General features: G+C 43.3%; 1 protein-coding gene across 5 annotated transcripts; it reads right to left on the bottom strand.

The window, feature by feature from the left end:
• Positions 1–232: 232 nt before the first annotated feature.
• On the bottom strand, positions 233–21,263 carry LOC116990090. Of its 5 annotated transcripts, none has more exons than XM_033047619.1 (9): positions 20,886–21,258; positions 18,006–18,266; positions 15,693–15,800; positions 11,690–11,791; positions 8,923–9,039; positions 6,717–6,800; positions 4,025–4,117; positions 2,428–2,465; positions 233–542 (listed from the first exon to the last, which is right to left on the bottom strand). In XM_033047619.1, exons 1-9 carry the CDS (start codon positions 20,968–20,970, stop codon positions 468–470), a joined length of 963 nt encoding a protein of 320 aa, XP_032903510.1. In that variant the 5' UTR covers positions 20,971–21,258; the 3' UTR covers positions 233–467. The 5 variants fall into 5 exon arrangements, with proteins under 5 accessions (XP_032903510.1, XP_032903511.1, XP_032903513.1 ...); XM_033047620.1 differs by having other exon boundaries at positions 18,006–18,188; positions 20,886–21,255; XM_033047622.1 differs by lacking the exon at positions 8,923–9,039 and having other exon boundaries at positions 20,886–21,263.
• Between the last annotated feature and the right edge of the window lie 639 nt (positions 21,264–21,902).

The following is a 21,902-nucleotide window of genomic DNA, read 5'->3' as shown; positions in this document are numbered from 1 at the left end:
TTTAACCACGTCAGGGTCACCTTTTATTTTCTATTAGGAGTCTGAAGCACTTGGAATGGTCCATTGCATCAGAGGTGCTATATAAATGCAGTTACGTTACTGCTGCTGGAGTAATTTTACAATGGAAGTACTGATTGATGTAAATGCTAAAATTCACAATGATCCAGTCAAACAGAGATTGTGCATCTTGTAAATTAAATGGAAGAAATGATAATGTAACTCAGACATGGTACTGAACAGGAGCAGATTGCTGTATTCAGATTATGAGCAGGTGAGTTGTGACTGCCAATTCTCGGCTCCTCAGTGGTGCAGCGAGCGGGTCAGTGCTGCGTCTGGGTGGTGATTCTGCCGCTTTCCTCACTGTGCACGTAGAGACCAGGACCATAGTTGTACCTTGGAGAAGCATTCAGGAAGCCACGTGTGTGACTTTGTGACATCTTCAGCCATTGCAGGCGGCTGGAAGCTGATCAGGCCAGTGTTGGTTCAGATTCTTCTCTCTCCGGTTCACCCTCACTTTCTTCTTCTTCTTCCTGGGCTAAAGACTGTGGAGCAGGTGCAAGATTTAGAATGGGAAAACAAAGATGTAAACATTATGCCTGCACTTTCATCTGACCACTCAGTAACTATCCCTGCACCCTCTATCACGTTCAATGGAATTACTTCCCCAAAAACACCAATAATTCAAAAATAGAAGATTCCCAAACTGGGCAAGTGGCAGATAGATACTTATTAATGAAAGTTTAGGCATAGGCATAGGCAACTTTATTTATATAGCACATTTCATACACGAGGCAGACTCAAAGTGCTTCACATAAAAACATGTCATACAATAAATGAAATAATAAAATGAAATAAAATAGAAGAACTAAAAGAAAAGAAAGCAAAATTAAAAATGCATTATAAAAAGTGCAAAAGTTAAAAGTGCAATGTAGTTAAGATTTAGCTGAAAGCTAAAGTAAACATAAAAGTTTTCAGTCTTGTTTTAAAAGTGGTCAAAGTTGAGGCAAGTCTTAAATCTTCAGGAAGTTTATTCCAGCTATTTGTTGCATAGTAACTAAATCCTGCTTTCCCATGTTTTGTATTTACTCTGGGAATCACTAGCAGATTGGTTTCAGAAGATCTTAGCGGTCTAGAAGGCTTATATAGTGGAAGCATGTCAGTGATATACTTTGGCCCTAAACCATGTAGTGATTTATAGGTGAGCAGCAGGATTTTAAAATCAATTCTCTGACATACAGGGAGCCAATGTAAGGATTTAAGAATTGGTGTAATATGCTCAAATTTTTTGGTCTTTGTTAGAACTCTAGCAACAGCGTTCTGAACAAGCTGTAGCTGCCTGACAGTTTTTTTTTGGAAGACCTGCAAGGAGACCATTGCAATAATCTAGCCTACTATTAATAAAGGCATGTACAAGTTTTTCTAAATCTTGAGCTGACATGAGTCCTCTTAATCTTGCTATGTTTTTGAGGTGATAGTAGGCCGATTTTGTTACTGATTTGATGTGACTGTCGAAATTTAAATCTGAATCCATAATGACCCCAAGATTTCTGGCTTTGTTTGAAGTTTTCAGGGACAGAGAGTGAAGGTGTTGGGTTACTTTAAGCCTTTCTTTTTTAGCACCAAAAATAATTATCTCCGTTTTGTCCTTATTTAGTTGGAGAAAATGTTGGCACATCCAGTCTTTGACTTGCTCAATGCACTGGCACAACAGATCTATGGGGCGATAGTCATTTGGTGATAGCGCTACATAGATTTGAGTGTCATCGGCATAGCAGTGGTGGTCAATATTATTATATCGCATGATTTGCCCTAGTGGGAGCATGTAGATGTTGAATAAAGAGGGCCCTAAGATCGAACCTTGCGGTACTCCACACGTCACGTTGGTTGGTCCTGATACAAAGTCGCCAATGGAAACAAAATAGTTCCTATCTTGTAAATATGACCTGAACCAACTTAAGACTGTGCCTGAGAGCCCCACCCATTTTTCCAACCTGTCCAAAAGTATTGAGTGATCAACAGTGTCGAATGCAGCACTGAGATCTAACAGCATTAATATTGAAACTTTGCCAGAGTCTGTGTTAAGACGGATGTCGTTTACAACTTTAATAAGAGCGGTCTCGGTGCTATGAAGAGGTCGAAATCCTGACTGGAAGTTGTCGTAGCAGCCAGTTGAAGCCAGGAATTGATTAAGTTGCTGGAGGACAACTTTCTCAATGATTTTACTTATGAAAGATAGGTTTGAAATTGGTCTATAGTTGTTAATAATAGAGGCATCTAGGCTCCGCTTTTTTAAAAGAGGTTTAATAACTGCAGTTTTCAAGGCTTTTGGGAAATTGCCTGATTGAAGAGAGCTGTTAACTATTTGCAGTATGTCTATTGCTAGGCAGTCAAAAACATTCTTAAAGAAGTTTGAAAAGTTGTATTTACCTGCAGCTGATAGTCTCTAATTATGTCGGTTATTTTCTCTACAAAAGTAAAGAAAAGCCATTCAGGACAGCAAATAGCTTCAAGACATGTACTTTTTATTCTATGGTGAGTTTTTGTGTCACTTAACTGTCCTCTTGCCAAAGTGATTTCAATATTGTTTCCAACATATAACCAAACAAAAGGCAAACTTACTGAGATTGGGAAATGAACACTGATTTATCTGTTCTTTTTGCTCCCTTCGCCAGGAAATAGGCTCGTACTTTACCTTTAATGCTTTTGAAAATAAAAATAGTAATCTTATCACCAGGTGGCATCCCAGGAAATGCCATGCTCACTTGGTTTTAGTGATGTGAATCCCAACATGATGGCTCTGCTCTATTTCAAGATGTCTATGAAACTGGCCCAAGAGTTAGTTGTTCCACACCACTCTTGGTCCAACTTGAAGTTAACCTTATTATTGTACTGGTGAGTAAGATGCAAGAAGAACAGTGTGGCTTCAGGTCTTGCGTTAGTACTGAGGGAGATTTGCATGGGTGTCAAATGGAGAACTCTCCATCAAGCTGCCATGCACAAATGGAGAACTAGACATCACTGCCATGCACAAATGGAGAACTAGACATCACTGCCATGCACAAATGGAGAACTAGACATCACTGCCATGCACAAATGGAGACTATACATCAAGCTGCCATGCACAAATGGACAGCAGTTATTCAGCCATTCCAACAGGATGTTAAAACCTCAAGTTCCAACACAAGGAAGTGCAAGGGGCAAGCATTCATCCTTGGCTTTGGTTGTCTGTTACTAGTCCTTCATCATTGCTCTGTGTAACTCCTGGGACTGCCATAAAAGGTGATGCTGGTGGAGAGAGGCAACATGCACAAAATTAATGAATTATATACCAATGTGGGTGTACATGTGGTTTTTGTAAAGTTTAAAATGTGAATAACTTGTAAAATATACCATCAATCTGAACAAGACTTGATACAACACACCACGTGACAATGGTGAGTAAGGTATGCCCAAAATTGTAGCGCTATAGTGTACCGTTTTGGCGTAATGTCAGGATCACACCCCACACAGACAGACATAGAAACAAACAAGATGAGAGTTTTATAATATGCTAGACCAAGTGGGACCCGTTGGGCCCCGTCCCCAAACATAATTAAATAATCAAATAAAGGAAAGAAGGAACACGTTCTTCAACACTGATAAAGGGAACATCAGGGAAAATGCATTAGAGTAAACATATTTTTAGTATTAGTACCTCCTCATACCCAAAGTTCAATCTCATTCCCTTGTCCAGTTGAGGCGTTCAATCTACATTAGATGATAATAGGAATGCTCCAACTGACCTCAGTGCCATGGAGATGGGTGACTCACTGACACAGGCTTGTCAGTAAGTCTCCTACTTGCTCTTTGATAGGAGAAGACTCATTACAGGGTTGCATTTTAAACAGGGTGGAAGAAACACTTACAAATTTGTGTTTCTTACCTTATCTTCAGCATTAATTTACTAATTTCCCTTTAATGCACCACATCTAAAATTGCTCACATTTAACCATCTATAAATTGCACAGATATTTACAATACTTACTGTAAATGAAGACCAATGTACATAATGCAAAGGGTGAACCAAGTGCAACAAGTAATCGATGTATCAAAGGCATTTCAGACGCACATCCTTCCTCTAAAAAGAACAGAAACAAGTATGTTTGAATTTGGAAGATGCAAAAATTGAGCTCAAAATAGCACTTATAAAGCCACGTGTTCTCTCAGGAAAAGTCCGTTGCTCTTGAAGAAGTTACAGATTAGATATGTTTATGCCAAAGGGCTTAATTAGGAAAGGAAAAATAGATTATGAAAGAAAACTGGCATCGAACATAAAAACTGACTGCAAAAGCTTTTATAGATATGTGAAAGGAAAGAGATTAGTTAAAACAAATGTAGGTCCCTTGCAGTCAGAAACAGGTGAGTTGATCATGGGGAACAAGGATATGGCGGACCAATTGAATAACTACTTTGGTTCTGTCTTCACTAAGGAAGACATAAATAATCTGCCAAAACCGGGGGTCAAAGGAGTTGGAGGAATTGAGTGAAATCCAGGTTAGCCGGGAAGTGGTGTTGGGTAAATTGAATGGAATAAAGGCCGATAAATCCCCAGGGCCAGATAGGCTGCATCCCAGAGTACTTAAGGAAGTAGCTCCAGAAATAGTGGATGCATTAGTAATAATCTTTCAAAACTCTTTAGATTCTGGAGTAGTTCCTGAGGATTGGCGGGTAGCAAACGTAACCCCACTTTTTAAGAAGGGAGGGAGAGAGAAAACGGGGAATTACAGACCAGTTAGTCTAACATCGGTAGTGGGGAAACTGCTGGAGTCAGTTATTAAAGATGGGATAGCAGCACATTTGGAAAGTGGTGAAATCATTGGACAAAGTCTGCATGGATATACAAAAGGTAAATCATGTCTGACGAATCTTATAGAATTTTTCGAGGATGTAACTAGTAGCGTGGATAGGGGAGAACCAGTGGATGTGGTGTATCTGGACTTCCAGAAGGCTTTCGACAAGGTCCCACATAAGAGATTAGTATACAAACTTAAAGCACACGGCATTGGGGGTTCAGTATTGATGTGGATAGAGAACTGGCTGGCAAACAGGAAGCAAAGAGTAGGAGTAAATGGGTCCTTTTCACAATGGCAGGCAGTGACTAGTGGGGTACCGCAAGGCTCAGTGCTGGGACCCCAGCTATTTACAATATATATTAATGATCTGGATGAGGGAATTGAAGGCAATATCTCCAAGTTTGCGGATGACACTAAGCTGGGGGGCAATGTTAGCTGTGAGGAGGATGCTAGGAGACTGCAAGGTGACTTGGATAGGCTGGGTGAGTGGGCAAATGTTTGGCAGATGCAGTATAATGTGGATAAATGTGAGGTTATCCATTTTGGTGGCAAAAACAGGAAAGCAGACTATTTTCTAAATGGTGGCCGACTAGGAAAAGGGGAGATGCAGCGAGACCTGGGTGTCATGGTACACCAGTCATTGAAAGTAGGCATGCAGGTGCAGCAGGCAGTGAAGAAAGCGAATGGTATGTTAGCTTTCATAGCAAAAGGATTTGAGTATAGGAGCAGGGAGGTTCTGCAGTTGTACAGGGTCTTGGTGAGACCACACCTGGAGTATTGCGTACAGTTTTGGTCTCCAAATCTGAGGAAGGACATTATTGCCATAGAGGGAGTGCAGAGAAGGTTCACCAGACTGATTCCTGGGATGTCAGGACTGTCTTATGAAGAAAGACTGGATAGACTTGGTTTATACTCTCTAGAATTTAGGAGATTGAGAGGGGATCTTATAGAAACGTATAAAATTCTTACGGGGTTGGACAGGCTAGATGCAGGAAGATTGCTCCCGATGTTGGGGAAGTCCAGGACAAGGGGTCACAGCTTAAGGATAAGGGGGAAATCCTTTAAAACCAAGATGAGAAGAACTTTTTTCACACAGAGAGTGGTGGATCTGTGGCACTCTCTGCCACAGAGGGTAGTCGAGGCCAGTTCATTGGCTATATTTATGAGGGAGTTAGATGTGGCCCTTGTGGTCCAGAGGGTATGGAGAGAAGGCAGGTACGGGATACTGAGTTGGATGATCAGCCATGATCATATTGAATGGCGGTGCAGGCTCGAAGGGCCGAATGGCCTACTCCTGCACCTAATTTCTATGTTTCTATGCGAATGCAAACATGTGCTAAAGTTATTGGGGGGAAAATACTTGGAAAGGCTTGGATTAATAAAACTAATTGGATTGGCTTTGTTAGAGGTAGATGTGGTGTGACCAAAATAAAAATAGGAAATGTGGAAACAAGAAACTGCAGGTGCTGGAATCTAACAAAAACTGCTGAAGGAACGCAGCCAGGGGGCAGTGTCTCTGGAGACAAAGAAATTATCAATGTTTTGGATCAAGACCCTCCATAAGAGTGTGATGTGGGGAGTTGACCAGAATAGTCACACAGATTTGGCCAGGGGTTAGAGCCCACAGGGTTGGGTTGAGACAGGATTGATACTTACCCATCTTCCATCACGCAAGACACTAAAGTTAAAATGAACTGGGATTGTGTAATTTAGGGGCTGGATCTGTCTGACAGTTCTGCAGATACAGTTCTGCTAAAGAACACTTCTCTATGATGGGACAGGAAATGTTTTTGTGGAAATTATCACAGGTGAACCATCTGGACCAAGTGACTGGGTTAAATAAAGTTTCTGCTTTCATTAGTGAAAGCTCCCAAGTATACTCACCACTATATTGATACTTCCTCATAATCACAATGACTGTGGTGATGATTGTTAGATGTACAAACAAGGCGATCAGGATTGGGAGCCCTGCCAACCACAAGAACAATAACATCATGACTACGTACAAAGAAGTCAACATACATCAGGAAACAATCTAGGAATCACTCAACATACCCAGGCCTGCTGTGTTAATTTCATGCATTCATGGTTATTTTGGTACAGGTACCAAATGCTTCACTGTGTCATCAGTGGAGGCGATGTCCAATTGCAGGCATTTAGAATAATGCAAAATAAATGAAAATATAGAAGTCAATGTGGTTTGATGGAATAGATGCCAAGGGGATGTACCCTTTGTGGAAGGATCTAACACTATTAGGCATTGCTTTAGAATGACGGGTTCACCCATTTAACGCACGGAGAGGGATTTTGTCAAATTCTAAATTGTTGTAATTCTCTACCCTGGAAAGTAGTGAAGGCTGAATCATTGATTATATTGAAGGCTGAGAAAGATATTTGGGTCAGAAGGGGGTTGGGAGGATGATGGTTAAATAGGCAAGCTGCAGCTGATCGTTGAGTGGTTGTTTAAGAAATAAGTTTCAGGGGCCAGATATCTATTCTGACTCATATTTCTGACGTTGTGATGCAGACACTGGAAGTTCAGAGTCCCATAGACGGGACGGGGTGGGAGATTGCAACCTTCACATGGTCCGCCCTGTTTCGACGAATGCAATAAACCTGGCATGCACAATCAAATAAGATCAAATAGAACAAGTTGTCCTACAACTTTAGGCTGTGCATGCCATACGCAAGAAGAAGATAGGCAGGACAGTCGTAATGGCGTTAAACACTAGTTTATTTTAGAGAGACAGTGTGGAAACAGACCCTTCGGCCCATCAAGTCATGACAACCAACCAGCCAGTACATCATCCAGGCTGCCCATTGGCTCTTGGGTACATACAGTAAAACTCCGAAAATTTCAATCTGATTATTCTGAAATATCCACAGTTCGTCATCATGTTCACTGACTGGTAAATTCACTGGGCCTATTTCCCATTCTCCCTCTAAAACACCAGGTTCACAGTTAAACATATTGTGACAGTATAACCTCAAAAGTAAATTGAAAGTGTGTTGAAGTATTAGTAGAAAAAACATTTGATAGTCTTATAAGCCTGCCAGTCTGCTGTCCCCATGTGACCTCTGTTCTCCACACTGCCAGATGGGATTGTACTGGTGAGAGTGCAGAAACTTCACCAGGATGGTGTCTGGATTCGAGGACTTCACAGATTGGGCTTTATGTTTCCTCCAGCCAAGGATGCAAGAACTGATAGAAGTATGTAAGATTATAAAAGGCCTCAACAGGATAGATAGTCAAAATCCTTTGTCAATAGTCACTCCACATAGTTATGTGGATACAAGAAGCTACAATCCCGTGGCATCTAAATAATAGTAGCTGCACTTCTAAAGGAGCTTAATGGCTAGAAAGAGCATTGGCACTTTCTGAAAAGGATATGTAGGACACTACAGAAACAAGCTTGTCATCCTTTTTTCCAATTTGGTACCACAACTTATTTATAGGGCTATTTCATTCATGCTTTCCCAGCACAATGTTACAAGCTCTGATACTTAAGTTTGTACTTCAGGAAAACTGGTATAGATTGCACCAGTTGGTAGCAATAGAGAGAGATAGAGTAAGGAGAATCACCAGGATGTTTCCGAGTTAGAAGGAGAGGTTGGACAGGCTGGGTTTACTCTGAAGAAAGCTGCTAGGCCAAAACGTCAACCTCAGCCTCCCACATTCCTGCCAGGCAGTTATTTCCAGGGCAGGGCAGTCTCGAATTAGACCGTACAGGAGAAATTTAAGGAAATCTGAGTGGCAAGATTTTTGTGAACAAAAGGTGGTGAATATATGGAATAAGCTGCCAGAAGAGATGGTGGAGGCAGCTACTATTACATTTAAGAGGTATTTGGACAGGTACTTGGCTAGGAAAGGAGTAGAGGGGCAAGGGGAAATGGATTAGGCATCATCTTCGGTATGGTCGAGGTGGACCATAGGGCCTGTTTCTTTGCTGGATACTTCTAGGATTATTTCAGGTCAAAGAGACATGGCAGCATTGAAAACAACCAAACTTGCAAAGCCTTTCATATATTTTATCATGTCAGAAATAGGCCTATTATAGACAGAACACACAGCTACAAAAATAAAACTTACAGCTATCTGCCAAATCACGTGCACATCGACCCAATTTCCTTCCAATATATGTTACGAATGGTGAAAGTATGAAAAGAACTGAAAAGATCAGGAGGCACATTGATTCCACAGTCCAACCTGTAGAACAGTAGAATTAGTAGAATCATATTTCTGGTAAAGACTACTTTAATTTTAACAATCATCTGCATACCAAATATTATATTTTCTTCTTACTTATCTTCATTGCTGATGGACAGATTTTCCTGTCTGACAATCAAATTTCGATCCATGCATTGAAATAGGTGTGCTTTAAATTTGCATGCTAACTTCTTATGTAGAACATTATTAAAGGCCTTCTGAAAATCCAAATGCTCCACACCGACTGGCTCATAGAATCATACAGCATTGAAACAAGCCCTTTGACCTAATTTGCCTACGTCCACCAAGATGTCTATCTGAGCAAGTCCCATTTCCCTGCATTTGGCCCATTTCTATTTAAACTTTTCCTTTTCATGTACCTAACTAAATGCCTTTTAAACATTATAATTACGTATGCCTCTACATATATAAACAATAGGTGCAGGAGGAGGCCATTGGGCCCTTCCAGCCAGCACTGCCATTCAATATGATCATGACTGATCATCCACAATCCGTACCCCGTTCCTGCCTTCTCCCCGTATCCCTTGACTCCACTATCTTTAAGAGCTCTATCTAACTCTCTCTTGAAAGCATCCAGAGAACCGATCTCCACTCTGAGGCAGAGAATTCCACAGACTCACAACTCTTTGTGTGAATTTTTTTTCCTTATCTCCATTCTAAATGGCTTACCCATTATTCTTAAACATTCCACATATGGGGGAAAAGACTGTGACCACTCATGATTTTATACACCTCCACAAAGTCACGTCTGCATCTCCTATACTCCAGCGAAAGAAATCACACCTTCTTGCAGCCCCTCCCGATACCTCAAGCACTCCAGTCCCAGTAACATACTGGTGAATCATCTCTGCAGCTTAATGACATCCTTCCTATAGTTGGGTGGCAAGAAATACACACACAACTCCCAAGTGTGGTCTCACCAACAACTTGCAGATTTGAAACATATGTCCCAGCTCCTGATTGATGAAGGAAAGCGCGTCAAACACCTTCACTACCCTATCCATGTGTTGGCGCTTTCACGTAACCAAGTACTAGTTCCGCAAGGTCCCTCTTTCTACAACAGTTCCAGAACCCTATAATTTACTGTAAAAGTCCTGCCACCATCCAACACTTGACAGAATTAATTTTAATTTGCCATTCCTTGCTGCACTATCCCAGGTCATCCTGATACTGTTTTAATCTTCACTGTCCACTATACCACCTGTAAACTTACTGACCATGTTTACAACATTGTAATGCAGATTGTTTATGTACAGTGGACCTGCGGCACATTACCAGTCAAAGCCTCCATTACCACCCTCCTGCCATTCAATATTCAGTCTCCTGCCACCAAGCCAATACTCACCCTGGATGGACCCTGTGTGATTTAAACTTCCAGTTGGGCCTAGACAAAGACATTTCCAAAGTGTAGAAAAAGTCTACTTTCCTTTCCTTGTCAATCATCTTTGCCACCTCTTCAAAAAACTCATGAGACACAATTTCCCATGCTGACTATCCCTAATCCATCCCTGCCTTTGCAAATCCAGGTAGGTTCTGTCTGTCAGATTACCCTCCACTAACATTTTACACCCACCATTGTTATTGGGTTCACTGGCCTATAGTTACCTGGATTGCCTTTGCCACCTTCCTTAAATGAAAGCACAACTTTAGCCACCCTCTAGTCTTCCTGCACCTCACCCGTGGCTAAAGATAATGCAAAATGTCATTACTTTCCTCCCTAGCTTTTCACGGGTCCTAGAATTCACTTGAGCAGTCCCTGGGGATTTATCCACCTTAATATGACCCAAAACTGCCAGCACCTACTCTGTTGTTATGTGGATATGTTCTAAGACATCACTATTAATTTCCTTAGATTCCATGAGTAAATACAGATGACAAATATTAATTCAATACATGGCTCATCTCCTGTAGCCCCACACTAACAACTACATTGAACTTTAAGGAGACCTATTGTCACCCAAGTTACTCCTTTGATCTATACTTGTAGAATCTGTAGGATTCTTTACTTTTTCTGCCAATGCGATCTCACGTCCTTTTTGCCCTCCTGAATTCCCTCTGAAGTCCTCTTTCCCTTTTCAGATGGTGTAGTTAAATTTGCCATTTTCCAACCTGCATACCTTTGAAAAATGATAAGCAATACATCCAACATTTCCACAGCTACCTCCTTTAACACCGGACCCTGGGGATTGATCAGTCTTCACTGCCATTAACGTCTCCAGCAATGGTTTTTCCACTACTAATAATTGTCTCCAATTCCTCATTTTCATTAGGCTGTTGGTTCCTAGCATTTCAGGTAAGTTAATTATATCCTCATCCCTGTATCAGAACCAAGTGTAAATTGCTCTCCAATTTCTATGTTTCCCTTTCCAAATCCTCCTGTTTCCGACTGAAAACACCCCTCTCACATCTACATGATTGTATTTACTTGCAGAAGCGTGTACAGTGCACTTTTATGTTCCTTACACTATTTCCTTCTCTTAATCCAACCCTTGTGTCTTTTTAGCTGAATTCAAACTGCTCACAACCCTCACAGCTGTCTGATAATTTTTTGTGGCCCCATCTTGGATGTAATATTAATCATCCACATTTCAAAGTGAGGCACATAAGTGGAAATATATAGGGTGATTACCATCTACTGCAATCCATAATATAGTAGAAGTTAGAAGCATAATCAGTGATGTCATCAGGAATAGCAGGCATAGGACAATCAGGGAAGTTTGTGCTATCTTATCTGGAAAAGAACAGAGGACAGATTATGTGAGCGGTAGCCATTTGAAGGAAACGGAATTATATACTATTGGTAAACTGCATAACAAACCGAACATCACCAAATGAACACCCTAAGTTCAAGTCAAGTCATGAGAGTTTATTGTCATGTCTCCCAGATAGGACAGTGAAATTATTGCTTGCTGCAGCACAACAGCATATAGTAAGCATAAATACAGAACAGTTCAGTGTGTCTACATAGCATAGACCATATATATACACATAAATAAACAGATAAAGTGCAATAGGCTGTAATAGTTCAGAGTTTGTTTAATGGCGAGTTTAATAGCCTGGTGGCTGTGGGGAAGAAGCTGTTCATGAACCTGGATGTACCAGATTTCAGGCTCCTGTACCTTCTACCTGATGGCAGTGGAGAGATGAGTGTGTGGCCAGGATGGTGTGGGCCCTTGATGATGCTGGCAGCCTTTTTGAGGCAGCAACTGCGATAGATCCCTTCGATGGTGGGGAGGTCAGAGCCGATGATGTACTGGGCAGTGGTCACAACTTTCTGCATTCTTTTCCGCTCCTGGACGCTGAAGTTGCCGAACCAAGCCACGATGCAACCGGTCAGCATGCTCTCTACTGTGCACCAGTAGAAGTTCGAGAGAGTCCTCTTTGACATACCAACTCTCCGTAATCTTCTCAGGAAGTAGAGGCGCTGATGTGCTTTCTTTACAATTGCATCAGTGTGCTGGGACCAGGAAAGATCTTCAGAAATGTGCACGCCCAGGAATTTCTTGACTCTTTCCACCATATAAATGGGATTGTGGGTCCCTATCCTACCCCTTCCAAAGTCCACAATCAGTTCCTTGGTGTTGCTGATGTTGAGAGCCAGGTTATAGTGCTAGCACCATTTGGTCAGTCGGTTGATCTCACTTCTATACCCTGACTCGTCACCATCAGTGATTCGTCCCACAACAGTGGTGTCGTCAGCGAACTTGATGATGGAGTTCGCACTATGTCCGGCTATGAGTATAGAGTGAGTAAAGCAGGGGTCTGAGCACGCAGCCTTGAGGTGCTCCCATGCTGATTGTTATCGATGACACATTTCCACCAATACGGACAGACTAGTCTATGAATGAGGAAGTCGAGGATCCAATTGCAGAGGGATGCGCAGAGACCCAGATCTGAGAGCTTGGTAATCAGCTTGGAGGGTATGATCGTATTAAACGCCAAGCTGTAGTCAATGAATAACAGCCTGACACATGAGTTTGTGTTCTCCAGGAGCGTGGTCCGGAGCGGAATGGAGAGCCAGTAAGATCACATCCACCGTTGATCTGTTGTGGGGGTAAATGAACTGCAGTGGGTCGAGGTAGGAGTTGATATGCGCCATAATCAACCTCTCAAAGCACTTCATCACCACAGACGTTAGTGCCACTGGTCGATAGTCATTGAGGCACGTCACCTTGCTCTTCATGGGCACTGGTATTATTGATGCCCTTTTAAAGCAGGTGGGAACCTCAGACCTCAGAAGTGAGAGGTTGAAAATGTCCGTAAAAACTGCAGTCAGTTGGTCGCACAGGTTTTTAGAACACGACCGGGTATACCATCAAGTCTAGGCGCTTTCCGAGGGTTCACCCCCTGAAGGATTTCCTGACGTCGGCCTCTGTGACTGTGACTGAAATACCATCACGGCAAATGTGGACTCGGGAAGGCACATCAGTGTTCTCGCTATCAAAGCGTGCGTAAGACGCATTGAGCTCATCAGGGAGTGATGTTTTGCTGACAACTGAGCTGCCTCCTGATTTTGCCTTGTAGGAGATGATGGCATTCAAGCCCTGCCGCAGTTGCCGAACATCCGTCTTATCCTCCAGCTTGGAACAGAAGTCCCTTTTGGCCTTTTTGATGGCCTTACCAAGGTCGTATCTGGACTTCTTGTAGACCTCTGTATCTCAGTCAGTGTTTCAATTAAGCCCTGTCCCACTTACGCGCCCTTGGCACGCTAATTACGCGACCTCGTGGTCGCGTTGAGGCGCGATGGTCCGACGAAGGTCGCCCGCACAGCCGTCTCGAGCGTGTGGCGTCATTTGAAGACAGACACAAAATGCAGGAGTAACTCAGCGGGACCGGCAGCATCTCTGGAGAGAAGGAATGGATGATGTTTCAGGTCGAGACTTTTCTTCAGTCTGAAAGAAGGGTCTTGACCCGAAACGTCAACTCCAGCTCCAGTTCCTCTTCTGCCCAGGTCCAGTCGCCGGGCTCGGCCTGTGGCAGCAACATCCCCACATGTGCCAACCGGGGGCGAGTACAGGGCCCGTTCTTTCTGCGTCTTTTGAATAACCAGGGGGAGGGGGTTGGAGTGGTCGGGGAGGGGTGGGGGGGACGTCACTTGCAGCGTGTGGAAGACGGCACGGGGAGCAGACCCATTGTCACGTCATCAGCGAAAGACAGTCATTTTTAAATTCAAAGCTTTGTCAGATTTATGAACATTTTCATTAATAACGAGAAATAAAGCATGATATTTTCAGATAAGGCGATTTTGGACTCCACGGGAATAATCTCTACTGGAATATGTAAAAAAATTCCGTTACTGCGTCGTTTTTTCGCGAAGATGTGATTACGCACAAACACACAAATAAATACATATCCAAGATCAGAGTTTTATAAGTGTAGAGATATTTTCTTTGGGAAAGCTCACTAACGTGCTACCATCTGCCACTATTCAAAGCAGCAAAATAAATTCTGCAGGGTTTAAAAAAAAATCATTGTTATATGTCATAAGGTCATGTCAGAAGTGACAGGAGTAGAATTAGACCATTTGACCCATTAAGTCTACTCCGCCATTTAATCATGCCTGATCTATCTCTCCCTCCTAACCTCATTCTCCTGCCTTCTCCCCATAACTCCTGTGTATGTTGGCCATTAACATGCAGGAAAGAATCTAGTCCAAAGGTTTTCTGTTTTTAAAAAAATGGGGTTCAGTCTATTTAGTAAGACACAGTTAATTTAGTAAGTCTATTTTGTGATCCACACTTATCCTGGGAGAAGGTTATGGGCCCGTCCCACTTAGGCGATTTTTCCATGTCAAGTTGCCGGCAGTCGCCTGAAAAACCGGCAAATGGAACGGCGACTGTCAGAGTGGAATACACACACAAACACATCACTTCCTTCACCAGCCCGTTATACAGGCAGGGCAAGCGGGGGGAGCATTGTCTGAGTGAAATTCACACGGTGTAAAGCCAAGGTGATATAGACACACACCGAGATGATCAGGAAGGTTGGCGCTGTAATTAAGAAGCTAAAAAGCAAAGTGTACGGTAAGTCCTTTAAAAGAGGGGGAGAGAGGGGGAGAAGGAGTGGAGACAACTTTTAAGAAGCCAGAGATACACGGCTGTGAAGCTCAGCAGACATTAACATTACCAGTCTATTATCCTTGGTTCTGAAAACTACTGCTTATGTTTTTTTCCCCCCAATGAGCCAATGAAATTCACCGGTCAGCACCGGCTACAACCTACGAGAACCTAAGAGAACCTTCGACCTCCTGGCAACCCATTAGGACCTCCTGGCGACCCACCTATGGCACGAGAATTCTCGCTACTCTCCATGGCGGCTTCATTCTAGTCGCCGCTAATTTTTCAACATGTTGAAAAATTCGCGGCAACCATAATGAGGCCGCGACTAGTTCCCAGAATGCGGGAACTCCTCACGACCATGAAGGCGACTCCCCGGCAACCACCCGCGAACATGTGGCGACTGCATAATCTCCTGCAGTCACCTAAAAAGTTGCCTAAGTGGGACAAGCCCATTAGGGTGATGAAGAATATATTCTTCCAATCAAAACAAAGTTCCATAGCAACCTGTGCTTTTGCTTTTTAGCCTCTGCAAAGTCAATATTTTGCATTACCTACAGAACAACATTCTTATACCTGTGTACCGAAATACCGTTGAAAGCATGAAGGCACTAACTGAGGTCAGCATACATCCAAGACCAATAATAGCCACTGATATTATCTTGTATTCAAATGGAAGGATACCTAAAACAAGTGAAGAACAAAATTAACATCAATAATGCATAAGCATTAGCAGTAATCTGCTTACTAATTACTGCTCTGTTACATTGAAATACCAAAATAATGTGCAGTTTCACCACATAGTGTTTTTAGCACATTCCTTTGACCACTGTTTAGTTTAGTTTATGATTGTCATGTGTAAAATGTTTTGTTAGGCTATCCAGTCAAAGAAAAGACAATCCATGAACATAATCAAGCCACCCAAAGTGCACAGTCAATGATAAAGAGTGAAACATTCAGTGCAAGACACAACATTGAAATCCAATAAAGGATGATTAAAGGTAGTTCAAATGAAGTAGATGGGAAGTCAAGAAAAGCTGCAGCTTTATTATCTCTCAAATTAACCAGTAAATGTTATATAAACATATTTAAATAATCCCAATAGAATATGCCATGCTGGTGTTTCAGCTGTGTTTCACAAAAGCATCACCTATGCAGTGACTTTGGAGAGCATGCAGCCAAAACGGTTCACCAGAATGTTGCCTGGATTAGAGGGTATTAGCTTCAAGGAGAGGTTGGCCAAACTTGATTGTTTTCTCAGGAGTATCGAAGTGTGAGGGGCAGCCTGATGGAATTACACACAATTATCAGACCCAGATACAGTGCCCAGACAGAGACGTTTATCAGACACGGATACAGTGCCCACACAGAGACATTTATCAGACACAGATACAGTGCCCAGACAGAGACGTTTATCAGACACAGATACAGTGCCCACACAGAGACGTTTATCAGACACAGATACAGTGCCCAGACAGAGACATTTATCAGATACAGATACAGTGCCCAGACAGAGACGTTTATCAAACACAGATACAGTGCCCAGAGACATTTATCAGACACAAGATACGGTGCCCAGACAGAGACATTTATCAGACACAAGATACAGTGCCCAGACAGAGACATTTATCAGACACAAGATACAGTTCACAGAGACGTTTATCAGACACAGATACAGTGCCCAGACAGAGTCTTTTACCCAGGGTGGAAATGTCACATATTGGAGGGCATAGATTTAAAATAAGGAGGAAAAAGTTTAAACAATTGTGAGGCATGTTTATTTCCACAGAGAGTGGTGAGTGCTGCCAGGGCAGGTGGTGGAAGCAGATACCACTGTCACATTTGGACATGACATGAACAGGCATATGATCAAGGGATAGACCATGTGCAAGTAGATGGGATTAGTTTCAATCAGCATCCTGAATGGCAAGGACATTGTGGGCTGAAGGGCCTGTTGTGCTGCCTGTTCTACCTTCTAAGGAAACTGTTAATGCAGCACCCCTTCCTGAAACATTTGTGTATTTTACTGAGTTTTGGAGGAGGCCAATCTATTATTTTTATATTTTTATAATTTTGTTTTCACTCTCCTTTGCTCCTCCTGTCATCGAGAAGGTTAACCAAGAGATTTGGATTCATCCCCGGTTTCTGCCAAAGCTGCTCTGTAACATCCAAGAATACTTGGATGTCACAGAGCAGTAGTAACTTCTGCTGCACCACCTTATGTTCTACCTCAGTATCAACCACAAAAGGATAAGCATCATGAAATGCACAATTATAAAGTGGAAATGAAGATTTAATCATACAGACCCTACCCTAATCCTAAACATTACCAAGTATGGTCACGATGAACATAATGGCCACCATCTGTGTTGTCATATTTTATACATCAAAATAAAAACTCCAGTCTATGGATTTCCAAAATAAAAACAAGAAATACTGAAAAATATCAGCCAGCCAAGCTTCATTTGTGGAAAGAGAAACACAGTTAACATCTGGTTTGAAACAGCCTGTTTCCATTCTTTCAATCAATCAATTAACTTCAGGTTAAAGACCTTTCGTAAAACTGGGAATGAAACAAAAAGTGTGTAAAGTTACAGGGAGGTTGAGGAAGGGGATTTCTGGTTTTCTTTTAATTTCATGAAGTTGGAGATATTTGACAGAATTTGCCAGATAAATGCCAGAATTTAAGGAGCAATTCACAATGTAAACATGAATAAGTAGTCAGATCCCCATCCAACCCCAAATCAAGGCACTTTCATTGTGCTTTTAAAAATAACTCACAGTGAGAGCTTAATGACTAGCATTCCCAGATGCCCCAATAGTGTGAACTATCACAAAAGGACAAGTAGCAGGAACTATTGACAGTCATTTCTCCAATGTTCAACTCACCATCAATAATTAAGTTGAATTCTTGTGCTGCAATGTGGCCATGATCTCTTGTGACGCACCTATAAACTCCACAATCATCATAAACAGCATCAGGGATATAGATGGTGGTATTGTCCTTGGATAGTTTATAAAAATAAGTTGCACTGACATTCTCTTTGAACCATTCATAGCTGGTAACATGCACTGTAGATAGGCATTTAAGTTCGATCGATGAATGAGCATGTGTGTTATTGACTGTTATTATAATTTTAGACAACACGGCTAAAACAACAAAAATAAATGTTAATCCAAAAATGTATTTCGAACATATATTTATTTCACAGCTGTTTTCACTTACTCTCTATGATGAGTTCCAATCTCACCTTTTTATCACATTTTTCCCCAGGCTCACATAAATTTGTAACTTCAGTTCTTCCCAGCCACTAAAAACTGTCTATTTCCACACTTTGCTAATTTCCCTAAATCACATTTGCTTCACATACAGCAGAATTCAGTAGAAAATTGCTCTTTTTGTTGATTATTCCTAACTTTCCTGGTACTGATGCAAAATCATCAACAGGAACATTGTCTTCTCTCTCATAAGATAATAAGCGATAGGAGCAGATTTAGGCCATTTGGCCCATCAAGTCTACTCCGCCATTCAATCATAGCCGATCTACCTCTCCCTCCTCACCCCATTCTCCTGCCTTCTCCCCATAACCTCTGATACCTCTGTACTAATCAAGAATCTATCTATCTCTGCCTTAAAATTATCCACTGACTTGGCCTCCACAGCCTTCTGTGGCAAAGAATTCCACAGATTCACCACCCTCTGACAGATTCACCACCTCATCTCCTTCCTAAAACAACGCCCTTTAATTCTGAGGTTGTGACCTCTGGTCCTAGACATCCTCTCCACATCCATTCTATCCAAGCCTTTCACTATTCTGTACGTTTCAATGCGGTCATCCCTCATTCTTCTAAACTCCAGCGAGTACAGGCCCAGTGCCGACAGATGCTCATCGTATGTTAAACCACTCATTCCTGGGATCATTCTTGTAAACCTCCTCTGGACCCTCTCCAGAGTCAGCATATCCTTCCTCAGATATGGTGCCCAAAACTTCAAGATTTGAAGGTCAGTTTATTGTCACATGTACCAATTAAGGAACAATACTCCAAATGTGGCCTGACCAGCGCCGTATAGAGCCCCAGCATTACATCCGTGTTGCCTCAAAAAGGCAGCCAGCATCATCCTGACCACACACTCATCTCTCCGCTGCCATCAGGTAGAAGGTACATGAGCCTGAAATCTGCAACTTCCAGGTTCAGGAACAGCTACTTCCCCACAGCCATCAGACTATTAAACACAACTTCAAACAAACTCTAAACTACAACAGCCTATTGCACTTTATCTATTTATTTATGTGTGTGTATATATATACATATTCTATGGTATATGGTATATGGACACACTGATCTGATCTGTATTTATGCCTACAATATTCTGTTCTGCTGCAGCAAGCACGAATTTCATTGTCCTATCTGGGACACATGACAATAAACTCTCTTGACTCTTGAAATAAAAGTTGTATATAAATGACTTGGATGAGAATGTTGGTGTTCTGACTGGTGGGGGTATATTATTGTCATTTGTACCAAGATACAGTGAAACAGATAACTTGCAAGTTAAAACCGTAGTAAGTCGGGCAAATGCTATGTTAGATAGATACAAAAAGCTGGAGTAAGTCAGTGGTCAGTGGGACAGGCAGCATCTGTGGAGAGAAGGAGTGAGCGAAGTTCCGGGTCGAGACCCTTCTTCAGACTTTTCTCAACCCCAGCATCTGCAGTTCCTTCCGACACAAATGTCACATTAGCATTTAGATTTGATAAAGGAGCTTGAGGTTAAGGAGCCATTAGGAGGTAGTGACCATAATATGGTCAAGTTTAATCTACAATTGACGAGGGAGGAGGTTAGATCGGTTGCATAAAGGGGACGATGGGGCCATGAGGGAGGCAGGAGATGGACAATGTTGCATAAAGGGGGCGATGGGGCCATGAGGGAGGCAGGAGATGGACAATGTTGCATAAAGGGGGCGATGGGGCCATGAGGGAGGGAGGAGATGGACAATGTTGCATAAAGGGGACGATGGGGCCACGAGGGAGGCAGGAGATGGACAATGTTGCATAAAGGGGGCGATGGGGCGATGGGGCCATGAGGGAGGCAGGAGATGGACAATGTTGCATAAAGGGGACGATGGGGCCATGAGGGAGGGAGCAGGAGAATGGACAATAGTTGCATAAGGGGGGCGATGGCCACTGAGAGAGGCAGGAGCACTGGACAATGTTGCATAAAGGGAACTATGGGGCGATGGGGCCACGAGGGAGGCAGGAGCTGGACAATGTTGCATAAAGGGGACGATGGGGCGATGGGGCCATGAGGGAGGCAGGAGATGGACAATGTTGCATAAAGGGGACGATGGGGCCATGAGGGAGGGAGGAGATGGACAATGTTGCATAAAGGGGACGATGGGGCCATGAGGGAGGAGATGGACAATGTTGCATAAAGGGGACGATGGGGCCATGAGGGAGGCAGGAGATGGACAATGTTGACTGGATGACCCAGTGGATCAACAATGGAATAATACACAGGATCAGTTCAGGGGCGACCGTGGCTGACGAGGGAAGTCAGGGACAATATAAATATAAAAGGGAAGAAGTAACAATTGTTTAAACCTTCACTTTAATCAGAAGGAAGGAAGGAAGGAAGGTGGTGAATCTGTGGAATGAAGACATTGGCAGCGTAGACTGTGGAGGTCAGGCCAATGGATATGTTGTATTAGTCCGTGTGTCAGAGGGCGGGAGAGACTCGATGGGCCGAATGGCTTCGTGGTGTCTCCTCACCTTGGACGGTGATCAGTCCCAGCGAGCAGAGAGCGCGGGGCCCGAGGCTGAGGCTGGAAGCCGCCATTGCGTCGCTCACCAACATGGCGGCGGCCAACCGTCAGCCGCGGCACGCGCCGGCGCCGGCTCCGTCCCACGTGACCCTCACCGAACACGTCACCGAACACGTCACCCTCGGGACCGCCCGTCCCACGTGACCCTCACCGAACACGTCACCCTCGGGACCGCCCGTCCCACGTGACCCTCACCGAACACGTCACCCTCGGGACCGCCCGTCCCACGTGACCCTCACCGAACACGTCACCCTCGGGACCGCCCGTCCCACGTGACCCTCACCGAACACGTCACCCTCGGGACCGCCCGTCCCACGTGACCCTCACCGAACACGTCACCCTCGGGACCGCCCGTCCCACGTGACCGTCACCGAACACGTCATCCTCGGGACCGACCCACACACGTGACCATCCATGTCACCGCCCTCCACACGTGACCCTCGGCACGGCTGTTCAACCCGTCCATTCCCTGCTAGCGCTGGGACCAATTCAATTCAATTCAATTCAATTCAACTTTAATGTCATTGCACAAATACTGAGTATGGGTACAACGAAATGCAGTTTTGCGTCAGTCCGTAGTAGTAGTGCAATATAGAAATTTAAAAACAATAGAGGATACAGAATAACCAAAAATACAGAATAATGAAACAATGGGGACGGAGGGACCGGAGGAATCTATCGGCGGGACTCCGAGTTCAGCAATGCGACGGTATGATTGTAGAAGACCAAGATCATAGATGCGCGACCAGTGTAGCTGGGGGACCAGTATAGATGCGCGACCAGTTTATATGGGGGACCAGTATAGATGGGGGACCAGTATAGGTGGGGGACCAGTATAGATGGGGGACCAGTATAGGTGGGGGACCAGTATAGATGGGGGACCAGTATAGATGGGGGACCAGTAGAGGTGGGGGACCAGTGTAGGTGGGGGACCAGTATAGATGGGGACCAGTGTAGGTGGGGG

The sequence above is a fragment of the Amblyraja radiata genome, chromosome 30 (genome assembly GCF_010909765.2).
Source record: "Amblyraja radiata isolate CabotCenter1 chromosome 30, sAmbRad1.1.pri, whole genome shotgun sequence".
Lineage (NCBI taxonomy): Eukaryota > Metazoa > Chordata > Chondrichthyes > Rajiformes > Rajidae > Amblyraja > Amblyraja radiata.
Note: the sequence above shows the minus strand (reverse complement) of the source record. Positions and strands in the feature narration are given on the sequence as shown.

Coding starts and splice junctions, on each gene's coding strand:
- LOC116990090 (XM_033047619.1), bottom strand. CDS start 20,970: ATGTTGGTGAGCGACGCAATGGCGGCTTCCAGCCTCAGCCTCGGGCCC. Junction 18,267..20,885: donor GGGACTGATCACCGTCCAAG/GTGAGGAGACAC, acceptor TTGTTGTTTTAG/CCGTGTTGTCTAAAATTATA. Junction 6,801..8,922: donor ACGTGATTTGGCAGATAGCT/GTAAGTTTTATT, acceptor TGTGGTTGGCAG/GGCTCCCAATCCTGATCGCC.